The 25,289-nt window shown below is 54.3% G+C and overlaps 1 protein-coding gene across 6 annotated transcripts in view; it reads right to left on the reverse strand.

Annotated features, from left to right (window-relative positions):
• Positions 1 to 999: 999 nt before the first annotated feature.
• The window catches only part of TNS1 (tensin 1), a 245,106-nt gene continuing 220,816 nt past the window's right edge, over positions 1,000 to 25,289 (reverse strand). For all 6 annotated transcript variants that reach the window (XM_069578283.1, XM_069578284.1, XM_069578285.1 and 3 more), the window contains 11 exons: positions 22,786 to 22,984; positions 18,358 to 19,424; positions 15,470 to 15,556; positions 14,270 to 14,401; positions 13,857 to 13,949; positions 12,842 to 12,919; positions 10,780 to 10,851; positions 10,359 to 10,527; positions 9,581 to 9,649; positions 9,053 to 9,085; positions 1,000 to 5,845 (listed from right to left, as the gene is read on the reverse strand). In XM_069578283.1, coding sequence (XP_069434384.1) covers positions 5,701 to 5,845; positions 9,053 to 9,085; positions 9,581 to 9,649; positions 10,359 to 10,527; positions 10,780 to 10,851; positions 12,842 to 12,919; positions 13,857 to 13,949; positions 14,270 to 14,401; positions 15,470 to 15,556; positions 18,358 to 19,424; positions 22,786 to 22,984 — 2,144 coding nt within the window. In that variant the 3' untranslated portion in view covers positions 1,000 to 5,700. The remainder of the gene's footprint in view (positions 5,846 to 9,052; positions 9,086 to 9,580; positions 9,650 to 10,358; positions 10,528 to 10,779; positions 10,852 to 12,841; positions 12,920 to 13,856; positions 13,950 to 14,269; positions 14,402 to 15,469; positions 15,557 to 18,357; positions 19,425 to 22,785; positions 22,985 to 25,289) is intronic.

Raw genomic sequence — 25,289 nt, forward strand, 5'->3', positions numbered from 1 at the left:
CAGTGAGCCACCGGGCAAGTCCTCCTCAGTAATTTTTTTTAATGTCAAGAAGTCCTTAGACCAAAGAGTTTGAGAAGGCTGCCATGTGTCGTGGTCCTCACTGTGCTGGCCACACGGGGGTCTCAGCACACACTCACCCAAATCAGCTCATCCAAGCTCAAATCAACTCAACAGGGACCTGCAGTTGATGTTCTGTAAGAGTCTCTGAGATCTCCCAAGGAGCGCTGCACCGTGCTAGCACGCCGCACTGCAAACCTTACGAATTGCAGAGAATTTACCCAGGACCACAAGGCTGGGTGTCCAAGTGAGATACACACCTGCTGTCTAGTTGGCAGCCAGAGGTTTTCCTAGCAGCCTCTGTTCCCCCATCCTCTGATAAACCTTGCCCCTTCAGGGACCAACACTGCCCCGTTCTCAGCCCCAGTGGTTCAGAAGGCTCCTGAGACAGTCAAACGACCCAGACCCAGTCGGAGAGGTTGGTTCAGAACTAGCTACGTGACCCAATCAGGGTCTATAAGCCAGTGAACATATGTCCCAAGTTGTCGTTGAAAACACTGGGAGAAAAGAGCTCTCTTTTCATTGGTAGGATGAAAGCCTGGGACCTCAAGGGGCCATATTCTAGAGCATCTGATGGTGCCACTCCTGAGACAGAGGTTGCCTGAGAATTAAGCCAAATTTGGAAACAAATTCCTGCTCCTACCATCTGAGCACCCGGATTCAGCTGTGCTTGGACTTCCTGATCATGCGTGCCGGCTAACACCTTTTTCCCCTTAAATCAATTTGAGTTGAGTTTCTCTTCTAGCTAAGAGTCTGAAAAACTCATTGTAATCAGACCCAAGACCTGGCTGGTGGGGAAGTTTTGGGAGAACTTGGGGTGAGTCGTCCCCCAGCAGAATCCCTGAAGCCCACCACAGGCCCGGAGCCTGGGTGGGACACTCTTGCCCACTGGAAGCGCAACAGAGCCCCTTTCCCAACAACAGAGCTAGTTAACAACACACAGATTTTTCTTTCACTTTATCATTTATAAAGCCATACAATGGATCGCAAAGAAATAGAGCAGCTGTACAGGAGTGAAACAGCTTCAGTGTACAATACATTCATATCCAGGATAAGTAGCGTACATCAGGGTTTATACAAGGTGACAGAGGTTACAGGCACAAAGATACAAAATAGAAAGTATATTTCCATCCATATAAATACACAGCCAGGGGGACGGGAGGATGCTGGGTTTTTCCCGCAGAGGGTCTGGGAGGCAGGGGCAGGAGTGGGGGTAAGGAATTCCTTACATCTGTTTTGAACGGCATGTCAGAGAGGAGGGAGGTGGGGAAGCAGCATGCCCGCACACACGTGCTCTCTCTCACAGACACGAACCACACGTGGGCACACGGGAGAGTCTCTGGCTGCCGAACACTGATTAGAAACAAAAGTGGGCTGTCCTTCTACAGTTAACCTTGCCGCTGGGAAGCGCCCAGGTGTGGGAAGTAGACAGAGGCCCTCCAACATTTCGGCCATCCGAGGACAGAGGCGCACCGCTGTGTGGCTGATCCCCATCGCCACTGACACTGAGAGTCCCCCGGTCGGGGGACCCTACAAGCCTCGCCTCCCGATTCCTCTCGCCTCCCGATTCCTCTCGCCACCGGGTGATAGTGAACTTGACATCCCATTGCCCACCACCTCCAACCCAACTCCTAAGTTCCCTAAAGAGACAAGCAAAATACGCGCACACACACACACCCACACTTGCACACACGTGCGCACACTTTCTGTGTTACCACTGGCCAGGGCACTCCAGTCTCAGGATGCCAGGGCCTGGACCCGGGTGAAGAGTGGCCCCGGGATGCTGCCCCCACAGCCTCTCCCAGGACCCCAAGGCTGGGGAGATGTAGATAGAAGCAGCGGGACGCCCTTAGAAAAGACATTGGCCCCCTTGATTCCCCCAGACTCTGAAGCTGGAAAAGGCCAAAGCCGGGGAGAGGGCCCAGGGGACAGGGCTGGTGACAGTGCAGGAAAAGGGAGCAGAGACGGTGGTCTAGGCACAGACTCGTCCACAGACCCCTGGTGGTGTAGGGGGTCTGCCCAACCTCTGCTCGGCCCATCTGAGTGGGCAGAAGAATGCCCAGCTCATCTCCCTTCGGGGACCCCCTTTCAGAGAATCACATCTGTTCCACCAGCTCCCCCTTATAGTCATGCAACCACAGGGCCCCCACCTATCCTGTCTGTCTCTGACACACCCAGGGATCCCTCCAAACCCTGCCAGGGGAGAAGGAATCCTGGCAGTCCACAAGCATCTGGAACTGATGTGGGAGAACTGCCAATGAGGCCCTGGGTCAAAGGGCCTTTCCCAAATCTAGGACACAAAGTCTTTGTCCCTGGAACACCTGGCTGGAGGCGGGGCAGCCAGAACACCACGATTGCAGGGCAGGGGCATCGCTCACTCCTGGGGCTCCATCCAGCAGCCACTTCCCCTCTGAGGTCACCTCTCCCCCATTCCCATGCCCAGTCCTCCCCTCTGGCTCCATCTGGGAAGGGCCGCCTGAACCTGGCTGGGCCTCTGTCCCTGCTGAACAGGAGGGCTGTCACTTCCCTGCCCCACCCCCTCGCCCACCAGACACCATACAGGGCAGCTATGGCATACTGCCTCAGGGGCCTGACTGCACAGCAAGATGCAGGTTGGGCCTGGGGCTGCAGCCCGAGCCTGCCTGGGGTCTCCATCCCTGCCTCCCAAGCTGACCAGGGCCTCCTGCCTACGCCTCCCAGCCCCTTTCCCATCCCCCTCTCCCCAGCCCACTTTCAAGACCAGAAGAGGCGCTCTCCTGGCTGACGAACAGATTCAACAATAAACAGCAAGGAAGATTGAGGGGGAGGAGTGGGGAGAAAAAAGGATAAACATTTACACAATAATAACAATAGTCATTAAAAGTGCTTTCTTTTAAAGGAAATCTTTGGCAAGAACATACTGCAATGCTATGGTGTGTGTGTGTGTGTGTGTGTGTGCGCGTGTGCGTGTTGTGTGCACGTGTGCACATGTGCAGGGCGCACGGGCCTAACCTGTGAGACACGGAGGGTTACAGTGTCTTCCCAAGCGCTGTCTGACCCACAGATGAGGCTGCGGTGGAGATTGGGGTAACCCTTCCCCATCGTTCTTCTGGACAGGCCACAGGCTAGGAAACTGGCTCCTTCCAGAAGCATGTGGGGCAGGGGGTGGATCAGCTTTCGAGCATCTCCTGGGGCCTTCCCAGAGTCGCACATGGTTCAGGCCTGAGTAGGGTGGGGTCTGGCTGGTCGTGCCTGGTGGTGGGCTGCTGGTGGGCGGTGGAAAAGCGCGTGTGAGGAGTCTGACGCTCCCCCGGCCATCCAGACCAGGAGGAAACAGTCCCCGGGCAGTCCAGTGGGAGATTTACAAAGGAAGTAGGTGGGGATATTCTCTTCTGTCTGGGAAGAGAGTTGGGGTTAGGTAGGGGATGAAAGAGGGGAAATCGGGGTGTCTGGCTTGAAGGCCTCAGGGGGAGGAGCCCCTGGGATGAACCTCGGTCACCAAGAACAAGGTTTCCATCTTTGGAAAGTGGGGGGGAGTGCTCCCCGCCATCTTCAGACGCTCTCCTTTCCAACTCCCTGAAACAGAACGGCCACACAGATACAGCTTCTTGGAAAAGAAAAACTACAAGACGCACACGTCACCCACGCCCACCACGCGCACCCGTGTCCCCGCAGGCTCACGCACCTGCCCTTGCAAGGCCTGCAAGGAGGTGGGCAGCTCCCCCGGCGTCTCTGGGGTCTGACAGCCGGGCCTGGGCTTGCCAAAAATGAGAAGGGATGAAGGGGGTGAAACATGTGCACCCCCTCTCCGCTGAGCCCCCATCAGAGTCTAGGGAAGGCCAAGGCCTGGTCCAGGAGACCCCTGATTGCTCCAAGGATGAAGGTCCTGACCTTTCAGGCTTCGCTTAGAGTACAGAGAGGGATGGGGATTAGATTATGCTGGGGAGGCAACAAAGCAGTATGGGAGAATAATAAATACTTCTTGTCAACTTGCCTATTCTTTTTTTTTAACCTTTTCTTATATTTTATTAGCTTACAGATTCTGTCAGTATGTCTCACATATATATTATATATATTTATATATCAGTACAGTGCCTCTCTCTAGGGAACCCAGAGGCTTAAGAAGCTACTCAAGGATGGAGTCCTGGTGGATTTTTCCATACGGCTTAGAGTGCTTGGGTGGTGGTCAGGGGATTCCCAGTTGCCCAGCTGGACTCTTAGCACTTTGACCTAAATGTGTGCCTTCTGCCGTCTGGTCCATGGCAGCTGGGCTTTGGAGGAGAAACAAGGGAGAAGGGTGGGGAGCAAGGCTTTGGTATCAGAGCAGGCCATGCGGTATGCAGCGAGCAGCCCCCAGAGCTCTGGCCAGCTCCCCTGGACAGCCCAGCAAAATTAGACCCCCAAACCCTTACAGAGGGGGGCACAGGAACTACAGGGGTCTCCCCTGGGTCTTGCCAAGCAGGGCTTCTAGAAGCAGGTCCCGGGATGAGCCCCAACACGGGGATCCCACAGGACAGAACAGGGCAGGAAGGCTCGATCCCCAGCACCCTAAAGGCATCCTGAACACGGGGCACATCTGAGAATGGCTGATTTGGGACACAAAAGCCAAGAAGGGGCTGAGGACTGGGAGCAAAGGGAGCCCCCTATCTGCCCCGAGGCTGGGCCACACACCTCAGGAAAGGCTCCCCAAGCTGGGCAGCCACCCTTCCTGAGGGGTCTCTTCCCCAAAGCCCTGGACACATCTGTCCTCATCTTCTCAAACCATCGCCCCAGCCTCCAGGTGCCGGTAGGTCAGAAGGAAGGACCCCACTCCGTGGGGGTCTCTGCTGAGGAGAAGGAGCTGGCAGCCCTGAAGGCTGTTAGGGCAGGTGCAGGGACCAGGAAATTCCATTATCTACAATGCAGGGTGCCTGAAGGGAAGGGGACTTACGCCTCCTCCTTGCTGCCCTGTTACCCCACCCCCGACTCTTTCTTTCTTTGGACGGTGTGCACGTGTGTGCAAACACAGGGGACAAGTACACCTGTTTATAATTCTAGCTGAGAGGCAAACAGAAATCAGTGAGTGAGGATGTGGGCGTGGCCATATATACACCCCTAAGCACACCCACAAACTGTACATCGGAGGCAGAGCAGAGAGACCTTAGGTGCCTGGGGTCTGAGATACTTTCAGAAGCAAAAGTTCTGCCATCGGACGTCCCATGCAGGCTCTTTTTGGTTTGGTGATCTACCCCAGAGGTGGCCAGAGAAAGATTCTCCACGGGATTTCTCCTTGTAAAGCAGTTGGGTTAGGGAGGAAGAGCTTTTCCATTTTCATTCAAAACGTGGGTCTCCAAGGAGATCAGTCCTGTCGCCCCCCGAGGAGCTCCATCAGAGGGTGGAGGGGGACTTTGGTGGACCTGGTGAGTTTTGGAGGCTCTGGGGGTTTCGCAGTATCTGTCTCCCCAGGGGTATCTGAGTTATTCTCCTCCATCTCTTTCTTTCTTCCTCTCTCTCTCCCCTTCCCTGCTCAATTCACTTCCCTCTCCCCACATGACACTTTCTTCTCTCCTTCTCCAAAATGGCCCCAAGTCCTCCTTCTGGATTCAAGGATGGTCGGGATTTATAGGTCCCCTCCCCACACGCCCCATCCCAGCGGCCCTGGCCCCTGGCAAGGCCGGCGGGGGCTCATCTCCTCTGGCTGGCACTCAGCATGACCTTGGAGACAAAGCTGACGATGGCGGAGGCCGGCTGGCTGGGGTCAAGCTCAGCAAAGAGGTGGCAGGCGTTGTCCGTGGCGCTCCCTTGTTTCCGGGCCACAAAACCGAAGAGCCTGCAGGGGCAGGAGACAGGTGACAGGCGTGAGTGGGGAGCAGGAGGAGCCCCGGGCCTTGGCGAGGCACCCGGGGGAGCAGGCTCCTCTTCGCTCCCTTCCCCGTCTTTCCCCACCTCCCCGAGCACTGGGCACTGAGGGTGATGCACACGAGAAACCCTCTCTTCCCTTCACCAGCAAGGAACCAGCACTGGAGATGGCACGTCACTTGTTCCAGCAGAAATTCCCCCTGGCGGGGGGTAGGCAAGAAGGAAGAGGCGCTGGAGGCAAACGAGCAATCAGACAGCAAGGTGGGGATGACGCCAAAAATAAAACGGAACATTCCTCAACCAGCTTCTCCCGGCCCGGCCCTGCCACACCCCTGGCCGACTGTTCTTACACACAACACATAAACAAAACGCCATCTGCCTGTCAAAGGGCTCGTCCTCAGACACCACACAGGGTTGGGGAGACCAAAGGACCAGAGGCCACTGTCCCCCACCACATATACACACGTACACACACACACACACACACACACACACACTTTTCCTGTGCTCTAGAGAATGGGAAGGGGGCGGGCCCCCACACCTGTTCCCACACCCCGACTCCCCACACTGGGACTGGAGTGACCGAGCATTCTCTCTTTGCAAAACAGAGTTAAAAATATGAGCGCAGAGAACAGAATGTGAGCTCAAGTCCCCTCCCAGTCGGCACGTTGCTAATTCGAGCTGGATGGGGAAATCAGGACAGCTGGGGATTCCAATGGAAACCCCTCGCCCAGGACTGGACACAGCAGCTAAAATTAGCCAGGCTGGGTCTGGCTTGCCATCCCGTGCACACATGCACGTGTACACACACACATACACACACACGGGGCTTCCCACAGCTTTGCTCTTCCCAAATGTGTTTCAGGGGTTGAATCGACCCAGTCAGCTCAGCTCAGCTCTGCACAGGAGGCAGGGAAGGTTGGGCCTGTGGACCACACCCAGAGCCTCTTCCCCAGCCTTGCAGGAGTTGGGGGGTGGGGGGCGTCCTCAGTGCAGTGGAGGGAGCCGAGGACAGAGGGCTCCGAGCTGCCCGCATGACAGCAAGCCAACCCCAGCTCGCTTCTGCCAAGATGAGAGCCAGTCAACCTCTCAGGCCTGAACACTGCCTGCCTGCCCTCCCCTGGTGTTTATTTAAGCTCCATAGGTCCCTGGGCCAGCTCAACTGTAGGCCAAGCTCTTTCTCTGCTTGGAGGAGTGGATGCAGGCAAGAAACCTCAGCCCCAAGGGCAGAGAGGAGCATGACAAGCACCCGAGAGGAAGCACCTCCTTAAATGCGGGGCCTGGGGCATCTCACTGGCCTCACCCTGGTCCAGCCCTGAGCTCTCCTGGACCTCAGCCAGGGTGAGTCATAAGGAAGCTCCACACAAAACCTGCTTTTAAATAAGTAATTTCCAGACCTGGGACCAACCTGCTTCAGTCCCTGACCCATCTCCCACTCGCAGGGCCTGGCGGTGAGTAAGGATAAGACCCTTGAAACAGAGAGCTCTGGCCTCCTTACTGGCAGAAGGGACTCAGAGACCCTAATAACTCTGAGAGTCTCAGAGGCGGATGAGACAGAAGGGTGGCAAGCTTCAAGAGGAACTGGACACCGGGGCCTCCTTGCAGCTGTATGTGACCATGGGCCAGGAGAGGTTTCCTCCATCCCTCACAGCCCCTCTGGACACCCCCAGAGGGAGATTCATCGTGCCAATGCTGGTCAGTTCTACTCAACCGGACCATGGTGGCCTCACTGGGCCTCCTCCTCACTCTCCATCTCTCTGCCTCCATCTTTTCATTTCTTTCTTTATGCAGTAGACACAGTCCTGCCCTCAGGAGCCCGCAGTCTGGTGGCTTCCCTTTCCCATCCCCATGAAATCAGCTCTCTCCTACCTGCTGCACCCATTTCCACCTGTCTTATAAGACCTGTTTTTAAATACAGGTTCTTTCCCCAGATGGCGCTGGTGGTAAAAGAACCCATCTGCCAATACAGGAGGCAGGAGATATAAGAGACATGAGTTCAGTCCCTGGGTTGGGAAGATCCCCTGGAGGCGAGCATGGCAACCCACTCCAGTATTCTTGCTGGAGAATCCCATGGACAGAGGAACCTGGCAGGGCACAGTCCATAGGGTCTCACAGAGTCGGACACGACCAAGCTACTACCACTTTTCCCCAAATCTCTCCCTGCCTGGAAGCACTCTGCCTCATGATACCACAGATGTGAGCTGTCCCCTCCTGACACGCTTCATTCAGCAGTGGTTGTAATTTTCTTTTTTCAACAGTGAAAGTTTCCCTTCTCTAAAGCCAATCTCATATGCAGTCTGGATATGTAAAGGCGACAACAGTATTTATGACAGTAGATGTAACAATTCAACAGCGTAACATGGACCTATGATAAAATCGATCAGGAAAAATGGGGCTGTCTGGATATGCCTGACAAAGTACAAGGTGGAATTATAGACCTCTTTGAGTCTTATGTCAGCTTTAGTAGCCAGCTTATTTCCATGTTTTGTTTTGTTTTACTGAGAAAAACTCTGATTCATGCTGATAAATAACCATAAATCACAGCAGGGTTTTTCCTCCCCTCAAGCAGCCCAGTTACACCCAAGGAACCTAGGGTTTGAAAATCGCCGCAGCACCTTAGCCTGTTTATACGCTTCTCTCATCTACCGCGCCAACGTCAGGCACCCAAGGGCAGAGCTGGCCTGAATTTTCCTAGGGCTGAGTTCCCTGGAAGCACTTACAAATGCTGAAATGGATGGAAAATTAACCAAAGGGCCACAAGGCTATCCCTGGAATTCTGGAAGGAATTCAGACCTCCCGGACTCGTGCGGTCCAATGAGGAGGCCGAGTCCACCAGGAAAGCGGGAATGGGAGTCAAGGAAGCCAGGATTGCGGCAGAAGAGTTCATTTAAACAACCCCTGCCCCACTGCCGTCACCTCCCAATAAAACTCTGGGTTTTCGATTCCCTTCCTCAGCCCCTGATGGTCTGGTTCTGGGAGCAGGACGGGGACAAGGCGGGAGGCTGGGCCTTCAGCCCCAGGCAGGAGGACACAAACCTGGCTGCCTGGGCCAGCTTTTCTCCAGAGCCATCTTTTGCTTGCCCCCTGGTCCTGGAGTTTAACCTGCTCCCACACCCACCGCCCCCTGAGCCAGGGAGCACAACAACCAGCCAGCCGAGTCCGGGAGAAGGACACTTACTTGGCAGGGGCACCTCCCTCCGTCTTCGTCCACCTAGGGAGAGAAAGAGGACACAGCGTAAACCACCACATCCCCCTCAGAGCCCAGCCCCAGCGCCCAGACCCCTGGGAAAGAGGGAGCCCCGGTGCCGGGGACCAGGGTCCCTAAAGACGACACAGGGAGGGTGTTCACGTGGAGCGATGGAGCGAGCACTGAGGCCCGCTTCCCAGGGAGCTGTCCCCAGCACGGAGAGGGAGGCGGCTCCAAGTCAGCGGGGTGGAAGCAGGCATTTGAGTCCCCAGGAGGGCCTTCAAATTTGTGGGGGGAAATGTGAAAAGACGCCAACACAGCCACGCCACTCACGGTCCCACAGACATGGGCAGATCTCCAAACTGAGACAAGAATGCACACCCTCACACTTGCAGCACACACGAGTGCATACCCACACATGTGCACACACTCACACGTGCACACACACGGATGCGCACACACACAGACTCCCAGGGTTGGAGAGATGGCTGGGAGGGCCAGTGTCCACAAGAGACTTACTTCCTCTCCTGTGGATCCAGGTCACAGAAGGTCACAGTGTTGAGGGGGTAGTGTCGCCTGAAGAAGAGCCTGTGGCACACGCAACAGAAAAACAGTAAGCGCAGAACTGACTGCTCTTCCCCACCCCCCACTGCAGGCCAGGCCACCACCTGTGGCTGTCACAGGTCGACACAACCTCTCCCTGATGAGCACGATGGCCTGGGCGACTCCCCTTGGGGACATAAAGCAATGCACAGGGACAGAGAGATGTGTCATAGAAACGTGTCCCAAACGCTAGAGACTAGGAAAAGAAGGAAGAAACTGGCCTTGAGGAACGAGAAATGGGGGGACCCCGGAGGAGGAAGAAAAGGACCTGGGGCAAAAACATGAGAGAAAAGGTCTCTGCTCCAGAAAGCAGGGACTTTTACCAGTTGTGTTTATAGCTATACAGCCAATGCAGGCATGTTTGTAGAAGGAAGGAAGAATGGATGGGTGAATGGATGAACAGACGGACGAATGGACAGAGGGAGAAAAATGATGAGGGGAAAATGGGTGGGGAAGATGGAGGCAGGATGAACGGATGCAGAAATGGATAGATCAGTTAGTGAGTGGGTGAGCGAGTGGATGGATGGGCGGGCAGACAGACGGATGGGTGGATGAGTGGATGGGTAAGTGGATGGGTGGGTGGTTAGATAGGCAGAAGGGATGAATCAGCTGGTGAGCAGTTGGTACATGTGTGGATAGATGGGTCACAAGGCAGTGGGGTTGCCCAATACAGAAGCAAGTAGAAGAGTCTTACTTTCTCTGGTTGTCAGTCAATGTAATTCCCTGGGCAGAAACTTTGAAGTGAACAATGGTGGCAGCTGGTGTGGGGTCAGCAGCCAGGGTCTCAGAAGTGGCTTTGGAGATGGCCTGTGGCCCAGTGAGTGACTCCATGTCCACAGAGTTGACGAAGAGCACGTTGCAGGCTGGGAAAACACCCACCCAAGGAGGAGTCATGGGGGCCGGAGTGGGTGGGGGCCATCCCCAGGTCCTCTTTTCAGGGAGAAGGCAGCAGATGAATTTCAGGCCAGCCTTGGACCAAGGCATCGCACACAGAAATGTGGTCTGCCTGGTGACCTCTGGGTCTGGGAGAGACATCCAGCCTTCACCTGCAGGAGGGTCCAGGACCAGGGGGAGGAAAGGTCTGGGCAGGGATCCCGTCTGGGGTGCTCACTCACCTGCCCCTTGCTTCAGCAGGTCACTGGTTGAATTGGCAGGGCCCGAGCTATCTTTCGATTCATCTGTGGGGTCTGAGACAAAAATTTAATTCAGCTGGTAATTAAAACCCCAGAGCTGGAAAGAAGCACAGGGTTGGCCAAGCCTCAGGCTAGCTCTGCAAATACTTCGCGCAACAGATACTGCTTCTCATAACCAGCCTTGCCAGTCGGCACGTGTGTCCAGTTTGAACGTGCAGCAATTGCTCTAAGAATTCAGTACCCTGGTTGGGAGCTCTGGGGTCCCACAGAACCAGGTTCAGGCAATTATCAGCTATCTACAAAACAGAGGTGAAGATGAGAATACCCACTCATTGGATTTTTGAGATGCTCCATAAACGGTGTTAGTCCCTAATTAACAAAAAGCAAGCCTTCAAGTGGCCATTGATATGGTTGTTTTGCATCAACATGTGTCTGTGTAGACTAGTAAACACTCTAATTCATTAAACCACAAGACAGCACAACTATAATTCCAACAGTAATAAGAGCTGAGCACGGTGGTGCTAGTGGTAAAGAACCTGCCTGCCAATGCAGGAGGCATAAGAGATGGGAGTTCAAGCCCTGGGTCACGAAGATTCCGTGGAGGAGGGCATGGCAACCCACTCCAGTATTCTTGCCTGGAGAATCCCATACACAGAGGAGCCTGGTGGGCTACAGTCCATAGGGCTGCAAAGAGTCCAACACAACTGAAGCAACTTAGCACGCAATTTATGCCAGCATTTCCTAGACTTTGGTATACAGGTTTGTTAAAACATGCATTTCTGGGCCCCACCCCAGAGTTTCTAATTAGCTGGAGCTCGAGAATATCTACATTTTTAAACAAGTTCCCAGGGGTGCTGATGCTGCTTCTCTGGGGACCGTATTATGAGAACCACTGGTTTATATGATGTAAATAAATAGCAGTTATATAATTGTTAGGTTACTTTGGTAAATTCCTTAGAAATACAATTTAATTAGTGTCTAAATCATGTGGTTAATGGAGCTATTTAAACAATATTTGAACTTTTAAGTTAATAACAGTAGTCAATTATCATTAATAATTCAATGAATTGGATTTGATACACAGAAATTGCCAAATAATATTGGAGATTTTAAGTGTGGACATAACCCCAGGAGCTCCAAGAGAGACTGAAAGCAAGTCCCAGACACAATTCTGAATATTCCATTACTGGACAGAAAGCATGGGGAGCAGACACCCCAGTTCCTGGTTCCTGGAGCTCAAGTTCGTGACCAGGCATATTCCTTTCCCCTCGTGGGAGCCCCATGTACCTGGGGCTGCACGAAGGATGGCTGTGTCACTGAAGAGTCTGGGGTGTCCGTCGGCCCTCCTCCAAGGATGAGGCACCTCTCTGAGAGAAACTAAAAATCTCCTTCGCCAGCCCCAGTGTCACTCAAGTTCTCAGCCTGTATGTCTGGAGACTCTTGGGTTCCATGTTTACTTCCCACAATCAAGAGAGCTGACTCCTCCCATCAGCCCCACATCCCTCCTGGCCACGCAAACCAAAAACTTCAAGGACATCTTAGGTTTTCTGTTTCCTTCCCAAGCCACACACAGTGCAGCCACCTCTTCCTCTAAGCGATCCCTCGAGTGTGCATTTCCGTCTCCACTCAGACACCTGGACGCCCCATGGCCTACCTCTGCCTTCCCCTCCCCCTTCCCTCGACCCTGCCCACCGACGCCCATCTCCTCCGCCCAACTCAGCCCTCCCTCAGTGGCTGTTTCCTGCTTCTAGCGCCTCCCCTGAGATGAGGCTTACTTCTGAGGACACAGGGATGAATTCTTAAAACCTCCAGAGAATTTTCCAGAACAATCTGGCAAGTCAATTATGTATGTTTCTGGAATTAAGCTTTTAAGTGAACTTTCTCTTCTTTTTTTATTAGAAAAAATAAAGCAGAGAGTGGTTTCAAGTTTCCCCAGATTGGCAGCATGACCCGTTTCCTCCAAGCCTGGCCCACGTTCTGGAGCAGCTGGCTGGGGGCTGAGACACAGAGGAGGCAAGGAGGGCGAGGAGTCTCGGGTTCCTACCTCGGTTTGGAATGACCAGCTTGCAGGGCAGGGCCAGCGGGATGATGGAGTGCTGGTAGACCAGGGCAGACAGAGATCCTGCAGAGACAGAGCCCGGCAGCGGCAGTGTTATTGGGAGCAGGTTGTGGGCACTGGGAGGATCAGTCCACCCACCCCATCCCACCATCCATAATCTTCCACTCCTTTACTACCTCTCCCTCATGCTACCCACAAAGCTGAAACTTCACCCTCTCTTGGTTAGCAAGATCCAAGGGGGACGATTCCAAAAGCTCACTCTGGGCATCAGAAGGGTACCCTACAGCTTTCCTTTATTGACAGCTACACCCAGCATCTCTCCTATGCCCCTGCTGCTGCCAGGGCTCCTTCTCAGGAGAGTGTAGCAGAAGTGTCAGAGAATGGCGGGATCAAATCCACACTGAGGAACTTATAAGAGGTGTGTCCCTGGTAAGTCTAACTCCAACGAACCTCAGTTTCCTCGTGTGTAAAATGGGACCGTGACACCTACCGCACAGGATGGTCAGGAGAGCGGAAGTGGTATAAAGTACCTAAGGTGGCTTTCAGCTTCCCAGGTGGCACTAGTGGTAAAGAACCCGCCTGCCAATGCAGGGGACATAAGTGACGCAGGTTCGATCCCTGGGTTGGGAAGATCCCCTGGAGGAAGGCGTGCAGCCCACTCCAGTATTCTTGCCTGGAGAATCCCATAGAGAGAAGAGCCTGACAGGCTACAGTCCATGGGGTCACAAGAGTTGGACACAACTGAAGCGACTTAGCATGAATCATGGCTTTCACATAGCAGCCTTTGTTATAGCTGTTATTCCACTGATCACAGTAACAGGTCCCCGTGGGGCAGGACAAAAATAGAAAGGAATCTGGCAGAGGGAAGGCACCACAGCGCAGAGGAAGGGAGTCACAGTGCATTTCCCTGCTGCGTCTGTGACAAGGGCGACAAGAGAAGCTGCATCAGGGAAGCCGGGACAGGCCTGAGACAGCGGGGACGGAGGCGGGGATGGCTCACCAAAGTTTGGCTCGTTGGGGCAGCCCTTGAGCTTGACTCCTCTGGGGCCGGTCTCTATCAGGAAATGCCTCACGAGCTCGTGGGTCATGTCCCCTGGGACAAAGAGGAAGAAATGCGGATAGGTCACTGCTCATGGCATGCCCCCTACCACCTCCCAGCACCACTTCCCAGCTTCTCCAGGGAGTGAGGCTGTGATGGAGAAAGGTTCACAGCGATAACATGGCCAGAGCCCTATTTCTGAAGAGTCCAACTAGCAGGGACCAGCTCCCATGAGAACTAAAAGACCTGCACACCCCATCCTACCCGGCCCACCGCCCACATCCCTACCCCCAACCCTGGTCCTTCTAACAGATCAGGACCTAAAGAGACTGCAGGGAACCCCCTGGTCCTGAGCCCCGCTGGACAAGCTTTACCTTTTTTATTCTGCTGCATGATGGTCGGAGGGGGCGAAGACACCTTCATAGCCAGCCCATACGCTCCTCGGAAGGAGTGGCTGTCACGGATGATGAAAGCCCCTGGCTCCTGGTCCTTAAGGAGGGCAATGGCTAAATCAGGAGAGAAGAGGAAATGAGAAACTGATGCACTGGTTTCACCAATTCAGTGGACATGAACTTGGGCAAAGTCTGGGAGATGGTAAGGGACAGGGAGGCCTAGTGTGCTGCAGTCCATGTCGCAAAGTGACTGAACAACAGCAACTTCACTTAAGTCTTATCAGGCCTTGAATCTCATTCTTTCTCAGATGAGAGGAGAGTCCCTAAAGTTAAAATGTAAACACTCCTAAGGGTCCTCCTACACTAGAGTCAGCAAAAAATTTTCTGTAAAGAGCCAGACAGTGAATATTTCAGGCTTTGCAGGCCACACAGTGCTGGCTGCAACTATTCATGGCTGCCACCACAGCACAGAAGCAGCCCAGACAGTGAGTAGCCGATAGATGGGGCTTCCCTAACGACCCAGCGGGTAAAGAATCCACTTGCAACATAGGAGACCTGGGTTCGATCCCCGGGCTGGGAAGATCCCCTGGAGGAAGAAATGGCAGCCCACTCCAGGATTCTGGCCTGGAAAATCCATGGACAAAGGAGCCTAGTGGGCTACAGTCCATAGGGTTGCAAAGAGTCTGACATGACTGAATGTCTGAGCATAGGATGTTGCAAGAATACTGTTTATGGAAACAAGCAGCAGCCTGGATCTGATCTGTGGCAGGAAGTCACCCTGCCCTACATCCACACGGACTTTTCATAGAAGCTGATGCCTCTCATCTCCATCTCCACAGCCCCAACCACGTTTTTCCATAAAATGTGCAGAAATCTCCCACAGCATGCAGATGGAGGGCTAAGGTTCCATATGATCCAGCCAGCCTCTTCATTTTGCCCTGGAAAATCAAGACTTTGCCGCTTTCAAGGAACCAGCTACAACCACGGCTCCTGCTCCCTGCCCTTGGCCTTGGGAAGGTGCCTCCTACTGTCTAACCTTGGGGCCAGTTCCTCTCTGTGACCACCACCCACTGCAGAGAGGAGTGAGTCTGCTTATGTCCCTTGCCCGGGGAAGACAAGGTGGGCAGCAGCCGGTGTGACCTCGGATGGAGCCCAGGACCTTCAGTATCGCCCAGCACTCACCCTGTTCTCTGGAGATCTCAGGCTTGTACCAATACTTGGAAGTGTCTTGGACAAACTTCACTTTAGCCCGCGTCTCAGGACTATTGTCTAAAGAAGGAGAGGACAGGAGGTATTATGAGTCTCCATCTCTGTCCCCCCAAAAAAGATGATAGAATCCTAACCCCCAGGACCTGTGAATGGAACTTTATTTGGAAATAGTCTTTGCAGATGTAACCAAGTTAAAGTGCAGTCATGCCGGATTAGAGTGGACCCCAATCCAATATGAGTTATGTCCTCATAAAAAAAGAGGAAGGAAGACAAAGGGGACAGCATCATGGGAAGATGGAGGAAGAGACTTGGGGAGATGTGTCTACAAGCCAAGGGACCCCAGGACTGCCAGCCCCCATGAGGAGCAAAGAGAAAAGCCTGGACCAGAGTCTCCCTCAGGGTCTCCAGATGGAGCCAGTCCTGCCAACACCCTGACTTTAGACTTCCCAGCCTTCCCAGCTCAGCTACATCGACAGAATCGACTTGTGCTGTCTTAAGTCACCACGTTTGTGGTCCTCTGTCATGGCTGACCTAGGAAACTAACACAGGAAGATGATCTGCTCAGACCTCATCAGAGCATTGCTGCAAGGGGCCTCAAGCTGCTTTCTCGTCCTCCCCCATCTCCCAACAGCCACTGTGGGTCACACAGCTGTCCTCCTGCTGAAAAGCCTGAACAGCATCTTCCCCCAGCCAGCGGGAGTCCTACTCCAGCCCACCTCGCCCTTTCTCTAGCAGAGTCAGACTAAATCCTTCCTGAAGCTTCTCTCCCACCTTCTAGTCCCTTTCTCCATGGGCTCAATTTCTCCACTTCATCGTAACAACCTTGAGGATGAGAGCAGAAAAACACATTTCTGTCCACTTTCCCCAAGCTCCTCCTCATTCCCCATATGGAAAATCTCATTTAGAACAAAATGATCACTCCTGTCCTGCCTGGGATAAATAGGGGAAGGGTTGGCCTGGAACTAAGAAGCTGTCTACCGAGTGTCATGCACCCCACTTCTCTGGTAGACATTCCCCACACCAGACCCTTTGCAGACTACAGATGATTTCATAGGATGTTCTGGAGAGAGAGCATCATATCCAACTGCTAAACTTTACAAGTGAGGAATGTGAGGTTCCTGGAAGGGGAGCAACTTGCCCAAGTCACATAGATGGTTCATAAGAGGTTTTTGTTAGATGTTTCCAGGTAAGAAGACACAACAGCCAGTTCAGGTCAGCTATATCATATCTTCCTGGCTGGGAATAAGGACATGTGGGACTCTCTCCAACCTCTTCCTTCATTTTCTGACAGCAAAGGAAACAAAAGGGAGGCTGGGGGAAGAGGGAAAAAAGGAATATTCCAGATCTGTAGGTTTCCTCTCCTTTCTCTAGGGAGGGGCTGAAGCAGAGGACCCTGTGCTCACAGTGCTATAAAAAGTTCAGGGCACAGACCAGAGATGAGGGCTGGGCTGTGTGTCCAGTCAATTTACCTTGTTATTTACATTCTGTTAGGCTTCTGGGATCTGTCTCTGGAGGACAGCAGGGGGAAGGTCAGCTCCTTTTCCTGGCAGCTGTGCACAGAGCAGGGCCTCTGGGCTAGGCAGCTGGGCCCCACAGCTCTGCGAGCTGCCTCTCTCTGCTCCAGAGTCCCAGGCCCCAGGGCTGCTGCTGCCTGTCTAATGAGCTGTCAGAGGCAGCTGCAGCCCCATGTGCCTTCCTGTGTTGACTCCCATGGCTATTTTAAGCAAGGAAGATGGTGGGAAACAGGAAATGTCCCAACTACTAGAAGTTTTGCATCCTCCAAGAGCTGGAGCTGGGAACCAGATGTCTCTGGTGGGCAGCAGGAAGCAAGGTCGTGCAGTGTCACTTGGCAGGCTCAGGGCAGGACCTGGGAGCGGCACACTGAGATTCGGCAGCTGGGGCCCATCCCGGGCTGCCTGGTGCATTCTACATCTTCCTCGAATGCCCCAGGACTCTGGGGTCACTCTGGACAAAGTCAGACTGGAGGTCTGGCTGAAAAGATGCAGATCAGCTGAAGCCTTGACCTTTTCATTTAGATAACAAGCCCTCTAAGTGGCGGCTAAAGATGCCCAGTTCTGGTGATAAGTGAAGAATTCAGTGTGTAAACCTGCGTGGGCTTCTGTTAAGCCGAGCTGGTAGAAATGAGACTCCAGTAAAAATGCTTAACCCTTGGCCTTTTCCCATATCTCATCTGGCTGCCAGATCTATTATTAGTGATGGGTGCAAAGTGGGGATCAAAGTGGTGGGAACAGTGCTATGGGCTGGCAAAAAGTGGGGCAGGGGGCGGGTGGTCCAGGCTTGGAAGCCATATTTTCAAGGATACACTAAATTACAGAAACTATCAAGTCAAGGCAGTAAGACAGCTCCAGTTGGGTTTTAAGAGCACATGTTTTAGGGTCATAAGGGTCTGGATGCTAAACCATTTATTAACTGTGGGACCCTGGACAAATGATTGAACCTCTCCAGGCCTCACTTTGCTCATGTGTAAAATGGAGGTACTAATACCTACTTTGCTAGGTGGCCATGAGAACTGACAAGATAGACCATGGCTCAGAGCCTGGTACAGAGCATGTGTTCAGCCAGGGGTGGTGGCTGTGAAGATGCTGATGATAATCAGAACAGCAGGGCCATCGTAGGCATCGTCACATCCACATCCCCATCCCTGCCCCCAACAGCTGCCACAACTACAACACATCGGTTCTGAGCACAACTCCAACTCCTGTGACACGGCTAACGCACCTGAGGACCCGAAGTCAGTAAGCCGCCCAAGGCTGCCTGCCAAGGAGATGTCAGAACAGAGACCAGGACAGAGCGCCTGGCGTCATCTGCCAGTAAGAGAGGTGGAGGGGAAGGAGGCGCACCTGGCATGGAGTACTTGGAGAAGTCGGGCAGAGTGTGGGAGAAGGACACAGTGCTGCCCCCGCTGGGACTGGACATGCCACTGGCGACTGGCGAGGAGGACACCTTCCCGTTGACGGTGGCGTAGTTGGGGAGGCTGCCCGCTCGGTCACCCATGGACATCCTCCGCTTCTCCGGCAAGGCCGGGGTGGGGCTCCCTTGTCGGAAAGCCGCCGAGTCCGGCGAGGGGGAGGTGGTGGGGCTGCTCAGGCCAGGGTAGTAGGCGGGGGACACAGGGAAGGAGGGCGTGGAAGGAGCCTGGTAGCCCGAGGCGCTGCTCTGCCGGGACAGCGTGGGTCTCCGGTCCTCAGGGGTGGAGTAGCCACCGTAGGGAACGTGCCGGTCCAAGCTGGGGCTGCCGGGAACCACAGATCCAGACCCTCCCAAGTGACGGCCCAGGCTGGGGCTTCCGGGGCTGGCTACTGCGCTGCCGTGGAGATTGGAGGCCAGGGCGCCTGGGTGGGCCCCGGGGTGCCGGCCCAGGCTGGGGCTCCCAGGAGCGGTGACCACGTTGCCATGGAGGTTGGAAACCTGGTGGGCCCCAGGGTGGCGACCCAGACTGGGGCTTCCCGGAGTGGTCGCCGCGCTGCTCTGTGGGCTGGAGCCCGCATTAACATGGAAACCGGTTCCCAGCGGACCCGTCACCTGGCGGTGGCTCATACTGGGGCTGCTGGGGGCAGCTAGGCTGGGGTTCACAGCCCGACGGCCAAAGCCAGGGCTGGGGGGCGTGTTGGTGCCCACTGTCCTGTGCCGTGCCTGGGGGCTCCCAGGCACCGTGTGGACACCGGCCACACTGAACTGAGCCCGGGCCTGGCCTTCTGGGGAGCTGAACTGCTGCAGTGAGTAGTCGGGGCTGCTGTAGCTGCTGCCCGCGGCTGGGAGAGGAGAAGAGCTCTGGTAGTTTCTCTGAGCCGAAGGGCTCGGCTGGCCCAGGCTGCTGGAGCGGAAGCCAGAATCCAGCAGAGGCTGGGTAGGTGTTCGTGCGCCCTGGTCGCTGCTCTCCCCGGATGGGAAACTCCCCACTGAAGTGCTACAGAGAGAGAGAGAGACATGGGCAGGTCGGAAGTCAGCACGTGGCATTTAATGAAGGACAGGCTTCCAGTGAAGCTTCAGCCCTCCCTCCAACCACTTTGTTGTCCAGTCATTCAATCATAACTGACTCTTTACAACTGCATGGACTGCAGCAAGACAAGCTTCCCTGTCCTTAGCTCCTCTCGCATGAACAGAAAAGTCAAGGCTTTTGAACGTCACCCTACATTCAAGATGTCAGAAGATGTGACTGAGACTCACAGAGGTTAAGCAATAGGCTCACAGCCACACTGCTCACAAAAGACCAGGATCTCAACTCAGCAGTGTCGGATTCCAAAGCTCTCATTCCCTCAAGCATCACACTGACTGCCCAACCACAAGTCAGAAAAAGATCTCTGCTATTAAAACTGAAGGTGGCTGTCCTGTTGCCCCCTCCAGCATCACAGAAACTGAACACTGGAGAGGGAGTTAAACCACTTGGGCCCTGGTCCTCCTGGAAGCATCTTCCCCTGACTCATTTTCCCCAGGTGAGTTGGCATTTACACGCTGAGAGTGTAACTGAGCATCCATTCCTGGGTAGCTCCAAAAAAAAAAAAAAAGATGAAGTCTCATAGCAGGAGATTTCAGCTCATTATAGGATCTGCTTTCTAGCCATTGGATCTGGCCACTAATGGAGCAGGCTGCATTACATGGTAATGAGACTCCCATCATTAGAAGCATTTAAGCAGAGGCTGACCAACCTCTTGATTTGAATGCTGTGGAGGAAATTTCCTCCACTGGGAGGTTAGATTAAATGAGCTCAGAAGTCGCTCTCAATTCTAAGACTGACGAAATTCAGTTCAGAGGACACTGTACCTGGGAGAATGGCCACAAAGGTTCTCCTCTGAAATTAAGTACAAGTCCATACAGGAGTATAGGAAATGGCCTCTAAGTTTGGGAAACCTGGATTCCACTTTTTAAAGTTTTCTCAATTGATGTTTTCAAACTGTGGTGCTGGAGAAGACTCTTGAGAGTCCCTTGGATAGCAAGGAGATCAAACCAGTCAATCCTAAAGGAAATCAACCCTGAATATTCACTGGAAGGACTGATGCTGAAGCTGAAGCACCAATACTTTGGCCACCTGATGCGAACAGCTAACTCATTGGAAAAGACCCTGATGCTGGGAAAGATTGAGGGCAGGAGGAGAAGTGTGTGACAAAGGATAAGATGGTTGGATGACATCACTGACTCCATAGACATGAGTTTGAGCTAACTCCGGGGGATGGTGAAGGACTGGGAAGCCTGGCATGCTCCAGTCCCTGGGGTCACAAAGAATCAGACACGACTTAGCGACTGAAAAACAACAACAACAACACGGAAAATGAGGGAGGTGGGTTAGATGACTCTGACTCCTTCCAGACCCAAACTTCCTCCATGGCACGGCAGCAGAGACAAAGGTTGTCAGGGACCATGCACGAGCATCGGCTGCAGGGAGGCAGCAGGCAGGCTCGCACAAGGAGCCCTTGGGCGGGGGCTGGCAGTGCGGCAGCGGGGTGGAAGGGTCCTTACATAAGCTGGTGCACCAAAGCCTGGAGCCGCAGACTAGGAGTTTGGAGGCTGGCCGGCCCCACCCTGGGTTGGGTCAGTTAAGCTCAGGTCCCCAGGGTGATGTGAGGTGGGAGGGCCAGGCAAGAGCCAAGGGCAGGAAGAAGGTCAGGGCCAGGCCAGGACAAAGTCTACCACACATCCCAGAAGAGGCCAGAATGAAACACCACTTCGGTACAGAATAACCTGCATTCTGAGAAAATGGGGGGAGGGAGGAGCTGGGGACACGGAAATGGCATTTTGGGTGATTAATCCTGGAGGAGGAGCTGGCTTCCTGAATCTTACTGCAGGAGGAATTTGAGTGAGAAAAAGTGAAAACTCCCTAATGTCAGGACTTCTTGGATATCAGCAAGGGGGCCGAGAGGTGAAGAAAATCTCCTTTCCTTTAAAAGAAGAACGTAGCTCCTGCCCAGAGGTGGACCTTTCCCCAAGTGGAGCCGTTAAGAGGCTGGGGAGGGGGCCAGGTGGACTGGGGGTGTGTGCTTGGTTTGAAGTTTCAGATTCTTAGAGTCCAGAAGAAAACTGCCTCTGCTCACCCGAACCAAGCAGAAGCGGAAGTGGGAGGAGGCAGCTGGATAGTTTCTGGACTCGTGGGGACCCAGTCTGAGAAGGGGAGTGGACATGGGAAGGGATGGTTGGGGCAGACGCCCCTACTGGGGGGTGGAATTCTGGCTGGTGCAGGCCTCCTCCCCGCCTGGCACCCTGTGCCCTACCTGGGCTCATCTCAGAGTCCCTTTCCTATGTCATCTTCCTGTCTCCCCATCATAAAGCCTATGGCCACCCCGCTAGTCGAGCAGCTCCTCACTGCACCCCAAACACAGGAACCTCCCTTTCTGGGAAGCTTCTGGCTTTCCTCTGTCTGACTCCCTAAACGTCAGCCGCCCATCCACCAAGACATCCCTCCTCTAACCCCACAGAGACCTGACCCCCAGACCCCATGCCCAATACCTCCACCCCGGTCCTGTCCTTGCTATGCTGTGAAGGCCCTCTCCCTCCCCCTCACCTTCCAACCCTTGCTCCTCCTCTGGCCTTAGCACAAATACTTCCCGGACTTCCAGCCCCCAGAGACCCTCTCTGCAGACTAAGCCAGAAATAATGGCCTCTTGCTCAGAGTTCTTTGCTTACACCTCAGCTTTGAGCACCTCTAACAGCTGCTCTGTGATGGGGGGGATGCAGGGGGTAGGATAGAGGTGTGGACTCTGGAGCCAGACACCTTTAGTCCGAATTCTGTTTCTGCTACTGTTTAGCTGTAGACCTTGAATAATCCACTTTAATCTCTCTCTGCTTCAGTTTCCTCTTCTGAGAAGTGGGAATAATACTACTACTTACCTCGCAGGATAGCTGTGAGGTTTAAACAGAAAGCACTCAGCAAAACGCCTGGCACATGGGAAGCACTCACTACATAGTAACTACACTTGTTCAATTTTAAATTTGGGGAAAGGAGGCTTCCCTGGGGGTCCGGTGGTCACAACTCCACACTTCCACTGCAGGGGGCACAGATCTGATCTCTGGGGAAGTAAGGCTCCTGCTCGCCACATGGTGCAGCCAATAAATAAATAAAAACAGAAGTAATACATCTGAGGGAAGAACTGTGCCTGGCTCATCTTCATAGTCTCCCCGGGGAGTTGGCACTCAGGGGGTGCTCTTGCCATGCACCCCAATGAGCTGGTTTCCCAAGGGCAGCACCCTGGATGTGATTTCTCCCCGTCCATGCCCTAGTCGGATCCAGGAGGCCTCATCTCTGCTGCCCCGGGCCTGGGTTCTCCTCCCCCACTTACCTGTCAGCGCTGAGGATGGGGCTGCTGGTGGAGAGGGGGCTAGGGGAGACAAAGGAGCCTCCCAGGGTCCCGTTCCTCAGGGGTGTCTCATTGCCATAGGCCTGCACAGCTGGGGTGCTAAAGCTCTTGGGCTCAGGTTCCTGAGTCCGGGGCCCAGCCACCGCCGTTCGTACCACTGACTCCACGTAGCTCCGGGGTTCTGGAAGGGGTGAGGAGACAGGGACTGAGCATGGATCCAGGGGATGTAGTGTGGACCCCACCCAACCCCAGGGAACCCGTCTCCCCAGAGCCTGTCAGGGAAATCCCAAAAGGATAGCAAGCAGACAAGGGGCACGTCTCCAGGGCTCTTGCCTGCCCAGGTCCATCCTCTTTCCAGCATCATGGAGAAGCCATGAGAGCCCCAAGAACTTTTAACTAGAGCCTCGTTCTGAGAAGCTTCCCAGAAAGGGACCCCAAAACACAGCCATCACAGAGTCCTCCTTCCTAGAGCTGGGACACTGTCCTTCACTGGTGGGCCCTCTAGCTGAGCTTTTCTTCCCCAACCCTGCTACCCAGGTCCCAGGCCCTTCTCCGCTCCCCAGGCACTGCTGGGGTCTGGGCTTTCCGTGGACCCCAAGCTCCAGCCCAGCCTTGTGTCTCAGGATGCTCATTCTACCCCACACCCAGAGTCCAGAAACAGGCTTGCTGGCCTACCAGCAGGCCTGTGCGGGTGAGTCACACCCAGCCCTGCGTGCCAAGACACACCCATCCACCTTGCCTGACACACTTAGTGTGCCTCCCGAGACTGACATCATTATCCCGCTTGGTGTTCAGAACGGCCTGAGAGGAAGGCTGGGTGGGGAAGAGGGCGGCAAGCACCAGAGAGGTCACTGTGCCGGTGAAGGTGCCGAGGACAGGAGAGTGAAGGGGCCTGAGGCACAACCAGACCCAGGTTTCCTGTGCCACCCGCCCCACTGCCGTGCTGCCCCCAGCTGCCCCCTGCCCCGGCCTCTGGAAGCCTCCCCACGCCCCTCTACCCCACCACTGTAAACTAACTCGCCGTCAAACAGAGAAAAGAAGCAGAACACTCTCGGCTTCTCCAGGGACAGATGGTGTTCCTGCCACCTCTGAAGTGGCACTGTTCCCGAGGACGTCCCAGGAGGGACGTGACCTGAGCACACATCAACACTATGCCCACCACAATTAGGGCAACCACTGAAACCAGCCTGAGAAGTGGAAGAACGGCAGAGTCCGTGCAGCCTGGGGTGCAGGGAGGGAGCCAGACAGTCTCTCTCACAGCTACTCAGTTCCACTGTTGTTATTGCGAGAGCAGCTACGGATAGCACATAAAGCAATGAGTGTGGCTGTGTTACGATAAAACTTTCCCAAAACAGGATTTGGCCATAGTTTACTGCTCCCTGATGTAACATGTCTCCTCAGCCCAGAGAGGTGGAGCGATTTGCTCCAGAACGCACAGCGGCCATAGCTCCCGTCTCCTGACTCCCGGTGCAGGCTCTGGGTGGCTGAAAGAGGGGCCGCCAAGCCTCATGGGACACTCAGAGCTGGCTGCTGCTACTCAGAACTCCAGCCCATCAGCCAGAGAAAAGCCAGCTCCACAGACTGTCAATAACAGCAGAAATAGCAAATAACTACATGAGGAAAGCAAAATTTTGAGAATGTAAGTATCTTATCTGGGCCACACAGTAGCAGGTGACAGAGCTGGCCTAAGAACCCCAGTGGTCTGGCCCAGAGCCTGCTCTTGGGCCCTGCACATACCACCAGCTGAAAATCAGGGGGATCAAGAATTTCAGTGTGTCTTTAGCCTTAGGGGGCCAGCTCCACACCCTGGGGTAACTAGAACTGACAGAAAGGGACCCTCAGACAGGAACTCACACCCACAGAAATGGCAGTTGAGACCCAAGGCCAGAGCCTACCTTCCGGCCCATCCCTCACCTCCCAGGGTCACTCTCTGAAAATTCCACCTAGATGCCTCCAGGCTACTAGCTTCATCCTGGGGCCCGCAGTGCCCAGCACCCTTCTCTCCCACCCAGAGATGGCAAAAGGATCCATCTGCTCCCTGGCTGCCCCAAGCTCCTTGCTAATCTGTACTCACAGCACCTGGCACACAGTGAATCCTCAGTAAGTGTCTGTCTCACAAACTAATAGATGCATGACCTTTACCCTCTGCCCCCTATCTCCCCCCACCACAGAGGTACACCTAAGAGGCACACATTCGTTTTTCTCCTTCCCTTGAATTCTTGCTGACCCTCAAAAGTTCAAGCTAAAATGCCCGAGGGCGAGCCCTGAAGTCTGTGGCCCTCTCCACCCGCTATGTCCTCCTGATTCATTCCCCAGCCTGCTCTGTGTCCCGCAGACCAGCTTTTACTGACAGCATACCCCAGACCCCCGGGCTCAGGGCTCCAGAGGGCCCTGGCCTTTGGCAGCTGGCTGGTAGGCAGAACTAACAGAGGATGGAGGTGGGTGGGGAGAGAGGGTCAAAGTTCCAGGGCCGCATCCTCCACCCA

The sequence above is a fragment of the Ovis canadensis genome, chromosome 2 (genome assembly GCF_042477335.2).
Source record: "Ovis canadensis isolate MfBH-ARS-UI-01 breed Bighorn chromosome 2, ARS-UI_OviCan_v2, whole genome shotgun sequence".
Taxonomy (NCBI): domain Eukaryota; kingdom Metazoa; phylum Chordata; class Mammalia; order Artiodactyla; family Bovidae; genus Ovis; species Ovis canadensis.